This window comes from Oncorhynchus mykiss, chromosome 1 (genome assembly GCF_013265735.2).
Source record: "Oncorhynchus mykiss isolate Arlee chromosome 1, USDA_OmykA_1.1, whole genome shotgun sequence".
Taxonomy (NCBI): domain Eukaryota; kingdom Metazoa; phylum Chordata; class Actinopteri; order Salmoniformes; family Salmonidae; genus Oncorhynchus; species Oncorhynchus mykiss.
In genome coordinates, this window is record NC_048565.1 from 23349008 (window position 1) to 23366525 (window position 17518).

General features: G+C 41.5%; 1 protein-coding gene across 4 annotated transcripts in view; it reads right to left on the reverse strand.

Annotated features, from left to right (window-relative positions):
- The window catches only part of LOC110510575 (NT-3 growth factor receptor), a 298705-nt gene that overhangs the window by 27937 nt on the left and 253250 nt on the right, over positions 1-17518 (reverse strand). For all 4 annotated transcript variants that reach the window (XM_021592045.2, XM_021591998.2, XM_021591958.2 and 1 more), the window contains exons 12-13: positions 16264-16452; positions 1492-1622 (exon numbers count right to left, since the gene is read on the reverse strand). In XM_021592045.2, coding sequence (XP_021447720.1) covers positions 1492-1622; positions 16264-16452 — 320 coding nt within the window. The remainder of the gene's footprint in view (positions 1-1491; positions 1623-16263; positions 16453-17518) is intronic.

Here is a 17518-nt window from a genome sequence, read left to right on the forward strand (position 1 = left end):
CAGTTGTACATAATGCTCAAAGTTGTTTGTCTGTTCTACAGTTAATGCTACGGTTCATTAGCCGTTTATTTAATATTGAGCAACAATGAGCTCAATTCCAACAGTGAAGCTATTGCTAAAAGTGGCACAAAATATCTTGACCCAAAAGTTTATATTGAAGTCAGCCATTAGGACCTGTACAGCATGTAAAACATGTTTAATATTGTGTTAAGTGAACCTGCTAATGAGATATATTGCTATGGACGTGACTTCCAGGGGGAAATGTTCTCACCTATTAGTCAGCTGCTGCAGTCACCCTGCCCCAGTATCCAAAAAAGGTTTAATACAGGTTTTGGACAAGCAACCGAAGAAGAAAAATGCCTCTTCGGCACCTCAAATGTATTGAGCTGGTGTAGACTTCCGACCTGAGCGTGGCAGTAATGAGTGATTTACATTGGAGGTGCCGAATAGGATCTTTGTTCGGTTGCTTGTACATTTTTATTTAGACCTTTTTTGGAAGTACAGTACATACTGACTGTAACAGGAGTAAATTATGATAGTTGCTCAGCGAAACTCCATATTTGGCGAGTAACAAACACATTTTGACATCAAAACACTTACAGAGCTGTCTAATGGGAGTTTGAATCTGAGCTGCCTGTGCATTACAGAGGAGACACGCCATACTCATCGTCTCTAATGCATAGATGCTGGGGCACCGTCACCTCATATTGGACTGGGGCACTGTCACCTCATATTGAACTGGGGCACTGTCATCTCATATTGGATTGGGGCACTGTCACCTCATATTGAACTGGGGCACTGTCATCTCATATTGAACTGGGGCACTGTCACCTCATATTGGACTGGGGCACTGTCATCTCATATTGAACTGGGGCACTGTCACCTCATATTGAACTGGGGCACTGTCACCTCATATTGGACTGGGGCACTGTCACCTCATATTGGACTGGGGCACTGTCACCTCATATTGGACTGGGGCACTGTTGCCTCATATTGAACTGGGGCACTGTCGCCTCATATTGAACTGGGGCACTGTCATCTCATATTGAACTGGGGCACTGTCACCTCATATTGAACTGGGGCACTGTCACCTCATATTGAACTGGGGCACTGTCACCTCATATTGGACCGGGGCACTGTCACCTTATATTGGACCGGGGCACTGTCACCTCATATTGGACTGGGGCACTGTCACCTCATATTGGAGCCTCATACATTCAGTCTGATATGAAACAACCAACATCGTACTCATAGTGACCTCAATGATCATTAGTATGATTATTGATCTACACTACAGCAAAAAAATCTAATTTTTACTGATCCACGTTGTTGAGGTGGCTGGCCATGGCAGGTGTGGTGGCCCCAAGAGTTGTTCAAGGATCAGGTTAATACAGTTCAAACGCTGAGCGCTGAGGGGCCCTGACCTCTGTGAGGGGTCTGCTGTAACTGGAAAGAGAGGTGGCCCTGTGTAACTGAGAGATCAACTCTTACCTTGACAGCCACAAGCATCTTGTCCTTGGTAGGGCTGAGGTTATAGCACTCTGCCAGGAACACCTTCCCAAAGGCCCCCTCTCCCAGCTCCCGCTTCAGAATGATGTCCCGACGCTTTATGTGTTGCACGTCTGAGAGAGAGAAAGAGAGAGAGAGAGAGAGAGGAGAGAGAGAGAGAATTGCTATGGTAACTATATTCCCAATCAAATACCAACAATTTGCAAACATTTGACAGAGAGACGTGGTTTAAGTGGTCAGCAGGTCCAGGAGCAACAAACCATCAGTGTTTCTGACAGAATCAAGGGCAAGTGTTAAGTGATGGTTTACTGATGGGACTGGTATGTCTTAAATCCTGCTATCAAGCCTCAGTGTATCTAATGATGAGGTTGGATTAATTGGCTACAGGCATACAGAACACAGCCATAAGACCTGCTGTGGCACTACAGTGTTAGAAGAGATGTGAGGTTAAAAACAATTGTGTTTGTTACTTACTTGCAGCATACATAAATATACCACATTTATAAAATGTCCATTGCCCAGTAATAAAATAACATCTTAGAACCTGCACACCATAGCATCTGCAGTGAGGAAATGTTCATTCAACCAGTAGGATGCAATGCTTAAAAGTCTAAATGTCTCTTCCCCTTCCCTCCTCAAAAATAAAGTGATCATAATAATCCAAGCAAACCTGTGAAATGTCTGCAACCTGCCTGCAACCTGTACACTGTGCTAAAATGGTAAAATTGTGAAATCACAGTGTACAGCCAGAATTAGTCCTTAATCTCTATGCGTTCCACCTGTTCTGAGTGGCTGAAAGCTGCATTCTGGGGGAAGTGTGGCTTCCATATGGCAAGTCACAGCAGCAGCTGGTATTTACTCAAAACAGGGGTTCGGATGAGCTGCTGTCCAACACATATACCCACTAATGTCCAAGGACCAGCCCAGTACGGTACCACAGTTCCCCCCTGGAGGACTAGGGCAGAGAACAGAGATAGATACATACTGAGGGATGGGATGGACAGAGCTCGTATTACTATTGGTTGGCACAAACTAGGCATTTCCCTTATGAAGCACCTGGAAAATAGTAGCTACAATGCAATGAGCACCATTAAGGCAATAACAAATTAATAACACCATGATATCACTTCAAATATTTCTGCTTGAACTGCGACCATCTTAAAAATATGTTTGATAATGGTTTGCACTGGACTGAGACAAATAAAAAAAATCTGCAAAACCCACACAAATATCAGTAATCACATTAGATAACATTTATTTAATCAGGATCCAGAAATAAGTCATTGTTTTGTTCTCTGCAATTGCTTTTTTTTATCCCCTCCCTTCTCAATTTCCCAGAGAGAGTGATAGGTTTACAATTAGCAGGTGGGCATTAATCAGCATCCTACGTGTATGCTGGAAGGTGTGCTGTCTATCCACACAAAGCAATTAAGGAAGTTACAAATAGCTTGGGCTAATTTTCTCATTACCACAGCGGTTGTGGTGCATTCACCTCTCTGTTTATGTGGGCGAGGGCATCCATTCAGGGAGTTTACCCTCACTGGGCCATATCCCTCTCAGTGTGGCCCAGTAGCACAGAGCACACAGCTGGGATAGAACAGGACAACATCTTCATCCTAATTAGGCTGCTTTGCATTGGAAGAGCAGATGTTGACTTCACAGTGCTGAAAATGACAGAAGAGCAAACTAGAGCTGGTTTGGTTTAAAATCTTTGCAAATTATTGGTATTTGATTGGGAATATAGTTACCATAGCAATTCTATCTTTCTTGCTCTCTCTCTCCAGTAGACCACAAATGACAAACAGAAGTGCAGCATTTCATTCAGTCCAATCACTGGCACTTGACTTCTGAATGATGACTTTATGCAAATGAAGCTGTTTTCAGCGGTGACTTTTCATCAAAAGTGACTTCTCATTACACAAACTCTGTTTAACATATTTGAGTTCAAACACAATTGTACAGTAGAGTAAACACAGGTGTGAAATACATACCAAATCTTCAATCTATCAGTAAAAGGCTACATTTGAGTCCTTTGTAATAGATTCTGCTGTGAACATCACATAAACCCACAATTTTCCTTTGGGTTGGGAACTAAAATAGGAAGATGCCACAGCAAACTGAAGCAATATCTGCATGTTCCCTGACCCAGTCCTCAAATGTAAAGTCCCCTTACTTCCTGGATTATTTAGTGTTTAGGTTAGTAGCAATGTAATCAGATAGGGATTTACTTCCCTCTAAAGCCTTGTTCACACTGCAGGCTTTAATGCTCAAATGAGTTTTGTTTTTCAAATCTGTTTTGGAATACTGACTGTCCAAACAGCAATCATTTGCTGACATGGCTACGCTAGTTGTCATAGTAATGATGGGTATGTGTGCTGTGGTGTAGGCTGATTTGTGGTGGAAATTGTGCTTCCTATCAGGCAGAAGTTATGTAGCAATCAAGCGAAGGTGACAACAATGCCTACCATGGATGTTTCCCAGTAGCTTTGAATGATCAAAATCATAGGGTAAGAACACCTTTAAAGCCTCAAAGGAGAAGATGATCCAACTTTCAAAACAAGTCCTTTTTGGTTTGCCACAGAAGTCAACTAGTTAGCTGTTTAGCTTTCTAGCACATTTCCTAGTGTTTATAAACAATTAACAAGCTAGTTAGCTACCACATGTTCTTGTCAAACTGTCAACAGAGTAGCTAGCAAGCAACAAGCTATGACAAATAAGTCTAAAAACCACTGACTGCAAAGTCGCATGACCAGGAATCAGAATTGTAACTTATTTCAAACCCCATACAAAGGTGGTTTGAAATGTGGCTTGAAATATCCGGTTCCATGTGCTTTTTTGGCTGTTCAGACTGCAGGAAAAATAACAGATTCGAATCGGATATGCAAAGAAATATTGATTTGAGTCATTTGAAACTGCCAATGTGAACAAGGCTTAAAAGTTTCTATAATGCCCTGCTCAACATACTTCGATTACATGTACAAACAGAAGTACAGCATTTCATTCAGTCCAATGGCACTTGACAATCTGAAACAGCACCTCTTCAACCTCAGGAGGCTGAAGAAGGCTGAAGAAATTTGGTTTGGTCCCTTTACAGATGCACAATTGAGAGCATCCTGTCGGGCTGTATCGCCGGCTCATACTGCAACTGCACCGCCCTCAACCGTAAGGCTCTCCAGAGGGTGGTGCGGTCTGCCCAACGCATCACCGGGGGCACACTGCCCGCCCTCCATGACACATACAGCACCCGATGTCACAGCAAGGCCAAAAAGATCATCAAGGACATCAACCACCGAACCACGGCCTGTTCACCCCACTACCATCCAGAAAGAGAGGTTAGTAAAGGTGCATCAAAGCTGGGACCGAGAGACTGAAAAACAGCTTATATCTCAAGGCCATCAGACTGTTAAATAACCTTCACTAGCCGGCCTCCACCCGGTTACCCAACTCTGCACCTTAGAGGCTGCTGCCCTGTATACATAGACATAGAATCACTGGCCACTTTAATAATGGAACACTAGTCACTTTAACAATTTTTACATACTGCTTTACTCATCTCATACTGTATTCCATTCTACTGTATTTTAGTCGATGCTACTCCGATATTGCTCGTCCTAATACAGTATTTATATATTTCTTAATTTCATTATTTTACTTAAAGATTTGTGTGTAATGTTGAAACTTATTAGATGCCACTGCACTATTGGAGCTAGAAACACAAGCATTTCACTACACCCACAATAACATCTGCTAAGTATGTGACCAATAATCTGTGATTTGATTTGTACTACTCCTAGCAAGACCTTTCCTACTCTCTCTAAAACCCTGTGGGTGTTTCACACACAGCACCTTGTCTTCTATTCTTCACAATGTTGTTTCTATGATACCTGTCCTAACAGTTCTCTCACACAACTTAGTTTTTGCCTCCTCATAATATTTCTTGAAACAAAGACATACACAACAACATTCCATGAGAAAACCAGATGCATTTGAGGATTCATTAATGTATCTATGCCGTTAGGCATACTTAAAAAATTAAGAGATGTTGATCTATTTAGATGATTCACAGGAAGAGAAAATGTTTTAAATAAACCACAGCCTGCTGAGCTGACTCCTGTTGAATAAGTGTTAGAAGTGTCTGTCTCCCCTCAGTGGCTAGACCATATCAAGTTCATATACAGTACACAACATGTGGAAAACAAGTGTCCTGAAGACATTAGTAATATGGGGTGGGGGAGTGTGTGCTGCTTGCCAGCTAGGTGAATGGCTAATGGCTCTGTGTACTGGTGTAATGAAAACAGTGTGGGAATGCGGAGAGAGGGCACAGCCTGCATGTGTTCAGTGTTGGGGGCAGGTGGCAGATGGTGCCCCAAAATGACTGTTCGAGGGGATCCCGGAAAGTACCGGCCTGTCTGTTAGTCTGTAAACACCCTTGCAGCATTCTCAGACTTTTGTACCTCACAGACAGAAGACACTGTTCTACAGAGCAGAGCACCTTCTCCTCTCACGACTCCTCCTCTTATACCTCCCCCTCACGCATAGCGCTCTCCTCTCATGCCTCCCACACGCATCATTCCCCGCTCCTCTCACAAACAAATAAACAAAATGCAAATGAGGGCCGTGGCCATAAAAGGCTCCAATCTCTGAATCTCTCCATGCGAGTCATCCACAGGGCTCTCACCTGAATCCCAGTGTCACCTTACGTGGTTGCCTTGCCTCATCTTTATTTGATTATTTTTCTCTTATGCAGACGAGCAGAATAAATCTCTATCAGCACATTTCCTCCACAGGCTCTGCCAGACACTGGCTGATACATAATGTAGAGCGCGCTCTCTCGCTCTTCAGAGCAGCACAGTTCTCCAGGTGCTTTGGCTGAGGGGATGTTGAAGAACACTACAGCAAACAGAGGGATGCAGAGCATGAAGTAGGAAAACCATCAAAACACTACAAAAATAAAGCACTCAACAACAGGTCAGAGGAGTGCACTGCGGTTGCTATAGATTTTGTAACCGTACATCTATGGATTGCAAACATACAGTACAATTACACTAGGATTTGTTCCTGTTGCTTTGTTCCAAACACAATAGGCATATGTACAATATCGTCAAACATAGCACAAATTAATTCGACCTTCCAACGCTTCTACACCCAACCTTATGGTGAGCGAAGGGCCTTGCCACCATAAAGTGAAACTAGATGCAGAGAAGAAATAGACAGGTTATTCACGTATGGAAACATCTATCATATTCTTATGTTGGTGTTGACAGAAGGAGAGATCAAGGAGAGACAGACACACAGAGAGAGGATATCATACTCGGGTGATTCTGGGAAAGTGTGTTGTGTCAGAAAGTCCTGAAGGGAAACAAAAGGCAGGGCAATTCACGACTGCCGTTGAAACCTGGATGCTGCACAGCACTGTCAGTAAACATGACAATCACATGAATAAGGAATGAGCTTTAAAGTGCGAGCAGTGGTGTGTGAAAAAGAAGTCTCATTGTGTCTGGAGAGGCTTGCGAGGAAGGAAGCAGCAGGCTTCACTTCAGGGCTTTAAAACCATCCAAGGTTGGTTGGAGGATTGTACTGTAGCGCGGTGTACGTATAAAGAGGGCCGAACATAAGGAGCAGCTGGAGTCAGTGCCAACCCTCTCAGCAAGGCTCCTCCCAAAACAAAACAGGACATAAGGAAGCCAAAAGAGCACAGTGAGAGATACAGACTGGGTTCAAATGTGTTCTGTGGAGCAGGAGGAATGACTAATACAGGTACTCAAACTCTTTCATACTCTGACTTGAATTTACTTTGGAGTGAACCAGCAGCACTCAGGGTCAGAGGTTGGAACCGGTTCAGGGAACAGAACCGAAAACCAGAAATATCAAAGTTTTTAGAGGAACAGAAACATAACTGAGAACGAAAGTGATATATACTGTTCAGGAACAGAACAGTTATTTTAAAAACATGGGAACCGGTTAATAGTCCCCACAAACAAACGCAACAAAGCTCCTACGCAAAGCCAACTTTCTGAAGTTCATAGACATTCACAGTTCCTTCAGAGAATCCACCCCTCTGTAGATATAATTCTATGGGCCTTATTGGCAATAATGCATGTGATAACAACAAGATGCCCAGCGCTTCATGTCCAACATTGTCCTCACCTGCAAAATTTCAGTCGCATGTCGCACCCTACACTTCACTTGTCTGTCCAATGCACGTAAATAGCTTGCCCGCTCTTGAGCAAGCTGCTCTATCCATTGGTGAAATAATTTAATGTCGAGCTAAATGTAAAAAAATATATAGATTTCAGAGTTTTAAAAAGGAACAGAAAGGAACAATATAAACCTTAACCTTTTTGGTTCAAACCAGTTCAGAACTTTATTTTGCTGGTCAGAACAGTGGAATGGAACGAAAAAATAATGGTTCTGTTCAGTACAAAATGATTGGAAAATAATTTTGGTTCCAACCCCTGCTTAGGTGAAATTGGATGACCTCAAGTGCAGATGTTGGGGAGATAAATCGGAGTTAAATTGTGCGAGTCAAAATGTTTTGGGGCTGAAAAGCCATCATCAATTTTTTATGCTAGAGACTCTGCACACAGTCTGTGTCGCAGAGACGTTAAACACAGTCTGTGTGAGGGTACAAACCACACATATCATCTTCTTGTACAAAAGCTATGATTTGACTTCAACAAATCCTTCTTTGGGATGAAAGAATGGCCAACTACCCATCACATATCGGAACTACTTTAAGTATAGGAAAGCATAGATTTCTTCAATGGAAAACTAGTTTGGTTAATGTGACATATACTGAATATATTTCACTCCAAAACATGCTTCTTTCATCTGTTATGTGTCAATATAGAGCCTGTACTCTCTGTAAGTATGTGAAGCATTTATTTTTTCATTTCGATTTTATTGGCAAATTAAAATGTTGAAACACTCCCCCGACTCTAACCAGTATTCCACTGTTATTGAGACACTGTCAAGGTCATTATAACTTTCTGACTCAGCAGAAGTTGCATCCATGGATGGATACAGTAGCATAGCAGGAGGTGGAGCGCAGAGCAAGGATAGAGTCTGCAGTGTGATGACCGTTCCGCCACTGAGTTGCAATTAGAATGCTTTTAATGAGTTGGGAGACTCAAATTTGCATACATATAGCTACGTTAAGTATTTACTTCAAGGAAGAAATTAGAGGAAGAAAAAATTAAGCAATGGATTTAGCAAGTAATACATACCCAACAAGTGATGAGATTTTTAGCCTGTTGATCATATTACTGTATGTTCAGTAATGTATGAAAGTGGCATCAACTGTAAAGTATACTACATATGACTACTCTCCTTTTATAATAATAAGTGTCCTACAAAAATGTTCCTTTTCTTAAGAGGCCAGCTGTTAACTGGTAGATAACCCTCAACTCATATGTTCATCCTTAAATGGAGCTATAAAAATAGCCATGATTTCTCGGACGATGGGGCTCATTGGATGTTGTTTTGCACCTAAATCCAACTGATGAATACATTGATGGATGAGGGGAGTGGCCACGAAACCTGGCTATGGGTCATGGAGCAGGGTTACAGCCAATCTCTGATATTGATTGCATCTGGACAAAACTCATATTTTGCTCATGATCTCTGTGTAGGGGACAGCCATCAGTCAACTGTTGCCATGAAAAGAGAAGATGGGGGGAGGTATCTGTTCTGTAGTGGTGGAGCAGGGGCTAACATTTAGTATCTGGTTCTGAATACTGTTCTTTTCACCTTGCAACAGAAAATGACCTGTCTAAAGAAAAGGAGATGGAGTGATTGAGTGATTGATTAAGTGATTGGGTGAGAGAGTGGGTGAGTGAGTGAGTGAGTGAGTGAGTGAGTGAGTGAGTGAGTGAGTGAATGTTGCTCTATCTTTCTCACATAGTAATGGTATTTTGTTTTACCTCTTGGTAACCTTTGCTATTGCTACCATTCCCGGTAGACAGCCAAGTCTTTGACTTTGAGGTGATTTGAAATACTTCTGGCCTGAAGCTCTTCAAGTGATTACCTGAATAAATACATTTAGACAACAGCTCTGCACTAGCCATATCTGCATTTCATCACTGAACATATTACATCTGCTCATTATGAAAGGCTATAAAAATAAAACCAAGCTGGCAGATGATATAACCTGTTTCATTAAAACACCAGGCAGAGTGCAACAAAGAGGTTGTCTGAAGAGGTAGAAGTCGAAGCCAGGTTTGGATGGGCCTTGCCAGGGGACATGTCCTCCGTCTTTTTGTTACTAAAAAGGATTCATTTCCCACAGATTCTCTACCTGCAGGTAATGGGAAGGAATCCAGCTGGCCACAAGTTGTGCTGCTCCTATCAGCCCTCTCTCTCTCTGCAGTTAGGCTGACTGTCCTGCAGCTCAGTAACTAGCTGGTAGCAGAGAGGGGGAGCATTCTGACAGAGGGTACAGGCTCTGACCACAGAGACACTCATGATGAATATTTCAAGTAAATTTACATTTAATCAAATTAGTTCCTTGATGAATTAAGTGAATGTGTCATGTCCTGACCATAGAAAGCCTTTATTTTCTATGGTGGAGTAGGTCAGGGCATGACTGGGGGGTGTTCTAGTTTATTATTTCTATGTGTAGTCTAGTTTTTGTATTTCTATGTTGGCCTGGTATGGTTCCCAATCAGAGCCAGATGTCTATCGTTGTCTCTGATTGGGGATCATATTTAGGTAGCCTTTCCCCACCTGTTGTTTGTGGATTCTTGTTTTGTATTGTTGCTTTTGAGCCCTACAAGGCTGTATGTTCGTTTGTTTGTTTCTCATTATTGTTTCTGTTGCTGGTTCACATTCAAATAAATTATGATGAACCCAAATCACGCTGCACCTTGGTCTACCCATTTCGATGAGTGTTACAGAATGCCAATCTAACTGCAGTTTCTGAGTTTGTGTAACGGTCGTCGTAGGTGGAAGAAGAGGAGGACCAATGCGTAGCGTGGTAAGTGTCCATGTTAGATTTATTCGATAACTGAACAAAAACAATAAAACGACAACACGAACAGTCCTGAACGGTGAAGCAAAACACAGAAAATAAAATAATCACCCACAACTCAAGGGTGAAAACAGGTTACCTAAGTATGGTTCTCAATCAGGGACAATGATTGACAGCTGCCTCTGATTGAGAACCATACCAATCCAAACACAGAAATCCCAAATCATAGAAAAAAGAACGTAGACTGCCCACCCCAACTCACGCCCTGACCATACTAAAACAAAGACAAAACAAAGGAACTAAGGTCAGAACGTAACAGCTTGTTGATGCATCATTTATCATGTATCTCTTCAAGTAAAATATTTGTGCATTTCAGTGAAAATATTTCCTATTCTTACTGTATGTAGGTAAATGTACACTGAACAAAAATATAAATGCAACAATTTAGAAGATTTTACTGAGTTACAGTTCATATAAGGAAACCAGTTAATTTAAATAAATAAATTCATACAATAATAATTAATTATTATTTTATGTATTTATATATCAGAAAACCAGTCAATATCTGGTGTGACCACCATTTGCCTCATCCAGTCCTCTTCAATGGGTGTGCAAAGTTGCTAGATATTGGCGGGAAACTGGAACATGCTGTCGTACAGCTCGATCCAGAGCATCCCAAACGCTCAATGGGTGACATGTCTAGTGAGTATGCAGGCCATGGAAGAACTGGGATATTTTCAGCTTCCAGGAGTTGTGCAAAGGTCCTTGCGACATGGGCACTACATTATCATACTGAAACATGCAGTGATGGTGGCGGATGAATGGCACAACAGCTGGCTTCAGGATCTCTTCACGGAATCTCTGTGCATTAAAATTGGCATCGATAAAATGCTATTGTGTTCATTGTCGGTCAGTTATGCCTGCCCATACCCTAACCCCACCATCACCATGGGGCACTCTGTTCACAACGTTGTTGTCCACACAACACTCACCCACACGACGCCATACTCGCTGTCTGCAATCTGCCTAGTACAGTTGAAACCGGGATTCATCCGTGAAGAGCAAGCTTTTCTAGTGTGCCAGTGGCCATTGAAGGTGAGCATTTGCCCACTGAAGTTGGTTATAATTCCAAACTGCGGTCAGGTCAAGACCCTGGTGAGGATGATGAGCACGCAGATGAGCTTCCCTTAGACAGTTTCTGACAGTTTATGCAGACATTCTCTGGTTGTGTAAACCCACAGTTTCATCAGATGTCCGGGTGGCTGGTCTCAGACGAACCCGCAAGTGAAGAAGCCGACTGTGGAGGGCTGGTCGTGGTTACACGTCGTCTGCTGTAGTGAGGCCGGTTGGACTTACTACCAAATTCTCTAAAACAACGTTGGAGACGTCTTATGGGAGAGAATTGAACATTACATTCTCTGGTGGACATTCCTGCCGTCAACATGCCAATTGCAGTATCTCTAAAAATATCTGTGACATCTGTGGCATTGTGTTGTGTGACAAAACTGCACATTTTAGAGTTGCATTTTATTGTCCCTTGCACAAGGTGCAACTGTATAATGACCATGCTATTTAATTAGCTTCTTAATATGCCACACATGTCAGGAGGATATGTTGGCAAAGGAGAAATGCTCACTAACAGGGTTGTACTATGAACACATTTTGCACAACATTTGAGAGAAATAAGCTTTTTGTGTGTATTGAACATTTCAGGGATCTTATATTTCAGCTCATGAAACATGGGACCAACACTTTACATGTTGCGTTTATATTTTTATTCAGTATATATTTCCATTCAAACCCATCTGCCTCTAGTATTAAAGTAGTATTAAATATAAACCACAGGAATATCTGGTAAATATCTGGTAAAGCTGACCGATGAATTATCAACGAAAGCCACAGGTACGTGCGTGACACTAGATGAAGCCATTGGATTTACTGTTGCAGTAATTGAAATATCAGTGATTATAACCACACAAGGTGATTTCCATGATGGACCTGATTCTTCATCAGCTGCGGCATTAGACTGGCTGAGGGGAACAACACTGTGATTTATGCTCAGACAGAGAAAATAACGACAGCACCCTCGGGCCATGAATTTCTACTGGATCTCGCTCTTGCTGTAAATACGTATTAAAATGCCCTGGAGTGAGCTTGGTAAGGTTTGCTGTCGTCTCTGCTAAGAGAAAAGTTAGCATCTTGTTGGTGACATCTTTTGTCTACAGAGAGCTCAAGTGAGTCTTACCTTAATTATATTATAATAAATCCATTATCACAAACAGACAAAGGGTTATGACTTATCAGAAACCGAAAGGACACATCTTTCCAATATGATAGTCCTGTACTAAACCTGTATGAAGAACATTTATACCCACTTGCACTAAAAGAGGATGATATTTGACGATTGCTTAAAAAAATTATTAAGACATCAAGCATTAAAAAAATGTAATTTCACAGTGAATTTCACTACGCTGTGTAAATTCTTATTGCTTCTACTCTTCTGATCTCTTGGAGGAAAGAAACCCACATTGTTCAGTGTTGTTTGAAGGAAAGTCAACGAGGATGAAGTAGGTCTCGGTTTTTCCTCTCTGCTCATTGATTGGTTGAATATATCTCATTGCCTACTTAAAGTCCATGAGGTCAGCTTTATCCGAGCAGTGTTTCTCTGAGTGTCTGTCTGTTTTGGGTATTTCATTTTGAACAGTCAATGCCTCGTTTAGTATATAGCACAAAGTGTCATAAAGGGCATTTTTTTACTTCATTTTCATCCCCATTTGATTTGGATCCTAGAGTACTATATAATGAATGATCAATATACTAAATGTTTCTGATATTTTGTTGTACAAAGCCATCACATGCAGAGACACACAGTAGACACACAGATGAACAGTCGCACACAGATGAACAGTCACACACACACACACACACACACACACACACACACACACACACACACACACACACACACACACACACACACACACACACACACACACACACGAGAACCTGATGGATTGGCTTAAAAGATTCATGCAATGTATAATGTATAAATCCTGCAATGTATTTTTCAGGACTAAATGTGATTTCCTTTTCTCTCATTGGGTCTCCCTTTCGAACCCAGCAAGCCCTGGGAGTCTGGACTATATTGAAGGTGTGTGTGCGTGCAGGGTCAGGTGTGTGAGCTGTGGGACCACTCATTTAGTTAAACATAGCCCTGCTGGTTTTGATGAGAACCGTGGCTGCAGGAGAGTGCCAGTAACTCATCTTAAATTCACATCACGTACTGTAGCATGTCCTCCATCTGACATGACAAATCCTGCTGCTTTACACGCCATTCATGATGAGTTTCTCTCTCCACAGCCACCAGGCACTTCTTGATTGTGTATCAGTTGGAACAGCGGATATTGGCTTTGCTTGCCTCTTGTGTGCCTCTATCATTTTTCATCCATATATCTTTTTTTCTCAAAGATTCACGGAAATGTGAACAATTAGTGTCTCGAGAGGATGCAGACCTTTCCAACATTTAGTATTGATCCAATTACAGTTATGATCTCCACTGAGTGTACAAAACATTAGGAACACCTGGTCTTTCCATGACATTGACTGACCAACTGAATCCAGGTGAAAGCTATTATCTCTTATTGATGTCACCTGTTAAATCCACTTCAATCAGTGTAGATGAATGGGGGAGAAAGGTTAAAGAAAGTTTTTTAAGCCTTAAGACAATTGAGACATCGATTGTGAATGTGTACCATTCAGAGGGGAAAGGGCAAAACAAAAGATTGAATTGCCTTTGAAAGGGGTGTCAAGAACTGCAACGCTGCTGGGTTTTTCATGTTCAACAGTTTCCCGTGTGTATCAAGAATGGTCCACCACCCAAAGGACATCCAGCCAACTTGACACAACTGTGGGAGCATTGGAGTCAACATGGGCCAGCATCCCTGTGGAATGCTTTCGACACCTTGTAGAGTCCATGCCTCGACGAATTGAGGCTGTTCTGAGGGCAAAAGGGGGGTGCAACTCAATATTAGGAAGGTACTACAGAATGTTTGTACACTTAGAGTACATTTTCCATGCCAGGTCAGATAAACGTAGCCTGCTGCTACAGAGTAATATCACATTCTGTAGCCTAACAGCAAAGGAATGTGTGGTAATAGTAAGATACAGTGTAAGATACATAATTATTGGGACAGTGAAGCGTAAATAATGTATTGTGTCATTTTGGAGTCCCTTTTTATTGTAAATAAGAGTATAATATTTTTCGAAACACTTCTACATTAATGTGGATGCTACCATGATTAAGAAAAAATGTTTCACTGTCCCAATAATTATGGAGGGTAATGTATATAAAATGCTGTACATGGCCAAAGAGACCTGTTAAATGGCTCATGCATAACATAGGACTGAAAGCACCTGCAGAAAAATTAAGCCCTCAGCTACAAATTCCCTACAAAACTCACTCTTTTTCAGATAGACACATACAGTAATTCCAATCAGTCTATATGGGGAGACACTCAACCAAATCTGTGTGTAAAAAAAAAAAAAAAGCTGTATCAGAGATCAAAGCCTTTAATCAACACAACTTTTGGAACGATAAAAAGAAAACCAATTCATTAGGAAAAAAGAGAACTGCGAATAGAATTGCAAGAGGGGGGAAAGTCAATGTGAGAGACTGCACAGCATTAGTTAACGTAATCAGCTGCTCTTCAGTCTTTTTCAAGGGATGTGAAAATGGGGACATTACTGGGGGTTCAACTTCAAAAGAAATCCAATAGGAGCAACATTTGTGAGCAAACAAAACGTATTTAGAGTTAAATGGCGATAAGGAGTTGCTTGGATACACACAACATGGACAATGAGTGAATATAGCAGCCGTTATAGTCTGCGTTCAGATGTAGGTTTCTGGAACCTATGAGAGGATGATTCATGAGACACCATCTTCAGAGGCAGATATAAATCAAGACAATTTTGCAAAGAATAATTCCTATACAAGAGAGCCAGTGGAAATGGTTACACTGCCAATGCAGTGTGTAGAGGTAGAAAATAAAGGACATAAATACTGTACATCTTTGGAAAGACAGTAAATCAAAATCAAAACAAATTGTATTGGTCACAAATACATATTTAGCAGTTGTTAATGCGGGTGTAGCGAAATGCTTGTGAGTTACCGCTGCTCTGGTATCCAAAAGCTCTTTTCAGCTGTATGTAATAACACACAAAAAAGTCTGCGCTAATAATGTAAGAAATAACACACAAAAAAATGAAATAATGCAAAGTTGCTTAGGAGCTAAAGGCAGAGCTGCCATATCTGTCCGCACCATCTTCATAACCAATTCTGAATCATGGTTCTGAAGTGGATCATATATAGAGCAACATGGCACTACCTGCAGAGAGTAAACAATACCTTTAAATCCCAAAGAATGAAACATTCCCACAGTCCCAGATTAGGAGGGATCAAGGCAACATGGAAAATTATATGAAACTCACAGGGCCTCATACATGATTTAAGTATGATTTTATCTATATCGTATTAATAAATGTATGTGAAAGATTTAATAAACAATGGTCACACCTACAGTGAAACATTGTGCTGCTTCTCTATGATATAAAAAATAATAATTTAAAGACTTTTAAGGTAGGACTAAATAATTTATTTCTGTTTGAAGGGGTACAGAGGGCATCTTGGGCATTTTGGGCCTTGGGCTAACACTAGCCCATGTTGATAGGAACATACAGAGGGATGATAAGAATGACTGTGAATGTCAACAGAGCTGATGTGTACTCACAGGTAGCAGGCTTATTACAGTTGTGTCCGTGTCTGAAGTATTGCGGGTTCTCAATGACAGGGATACGGGTCATCCCGATGACCACAGCATCTGGCCCAGCGTCAAGGGTACAGGGGGTGATGATGCCATGGTTGACATGGTGAAGAGGGCTAGCCGAGTCTTCCTCACCACTGATCACTGCTACTGGTCCTGAGAGATGGAGGGAGGGAGAAAAGAGAAGATTCCTTTACCTTATTATCCAATGTATATGAATGTCCAAAGTATTTTGTATTCTGAGAGAGAGAGAGAGAGAGAGAGAGAGAGAGAGGAAGAAGAAATAGAGAAGGAGAGGGAATCTGTCAGACAGCCATCAGGCAGAGGTCTGCCACCATACAAAGGATGGTGCATTTTAATCAAAATAGAATGCAGGAGGATAAATCCATGAGCTGGGCCATTCATAATTTATTAATATGTCTGAAAGCAATAAGCATGCAGACTAATTTGTCAGTATAAGAATTATCTCTGTACGGCTCAGCTCGGTTGCCCTCAGAACGCTTTAAGCAATCTAAACGAGCATTAACTGGCTTAGCCTAATTATGAACCCAACAGTCTTTGCTACAATGGCCCTGGGCAACCATTATTCGTAAAATTCAAATCCTCACCCAGCCCTCACATAAATCAATGTCCCATTCATCTCACAACTCTACCTCTCCCATCCCATCTCATGCTCGCTCTAACCGCTCTGTGCTCCTACTCTGACAGAGCCGTGAGAAAACGGAAACAGGCAATAAATGGTAGAGTACATTCTAAAGAATTGTTTGGGGAATGTCAAATATTTAACAGTGTGTTCCTACTAGGCTATGTACAGAGTGTGTCTGATCAGGGCAGAAAACAAGCTCTATTAAATGGCTCCAATATAATAGCAGCTCAGTGTACACTGCCATGCACAACATCCTGGCTTGACAAGTGATCAGGGAAGACAGATAGGATTCATGGATTGGGCTGTTACAGTACTACCGCAACATAGGCGGTCACGAGTCATGATGGCAGTAAAATACCACATGACCTTTTAGTCACAGTAATTAATATTCCCCAAGCTCTGATGCTGCTGATGGTCATTAGCAGCCTACCCAAACTTGCTAACTGCCTGGTACTCAGCACTCTATTGTCCCTCTAATCACTCTGACATCAATGCAAACGTCATGTCACAACATTTCTATAGGCTATGCAATTGCATGAGAAAACAGAGTAATGGCCTCTATAAAAAACCTCTTAT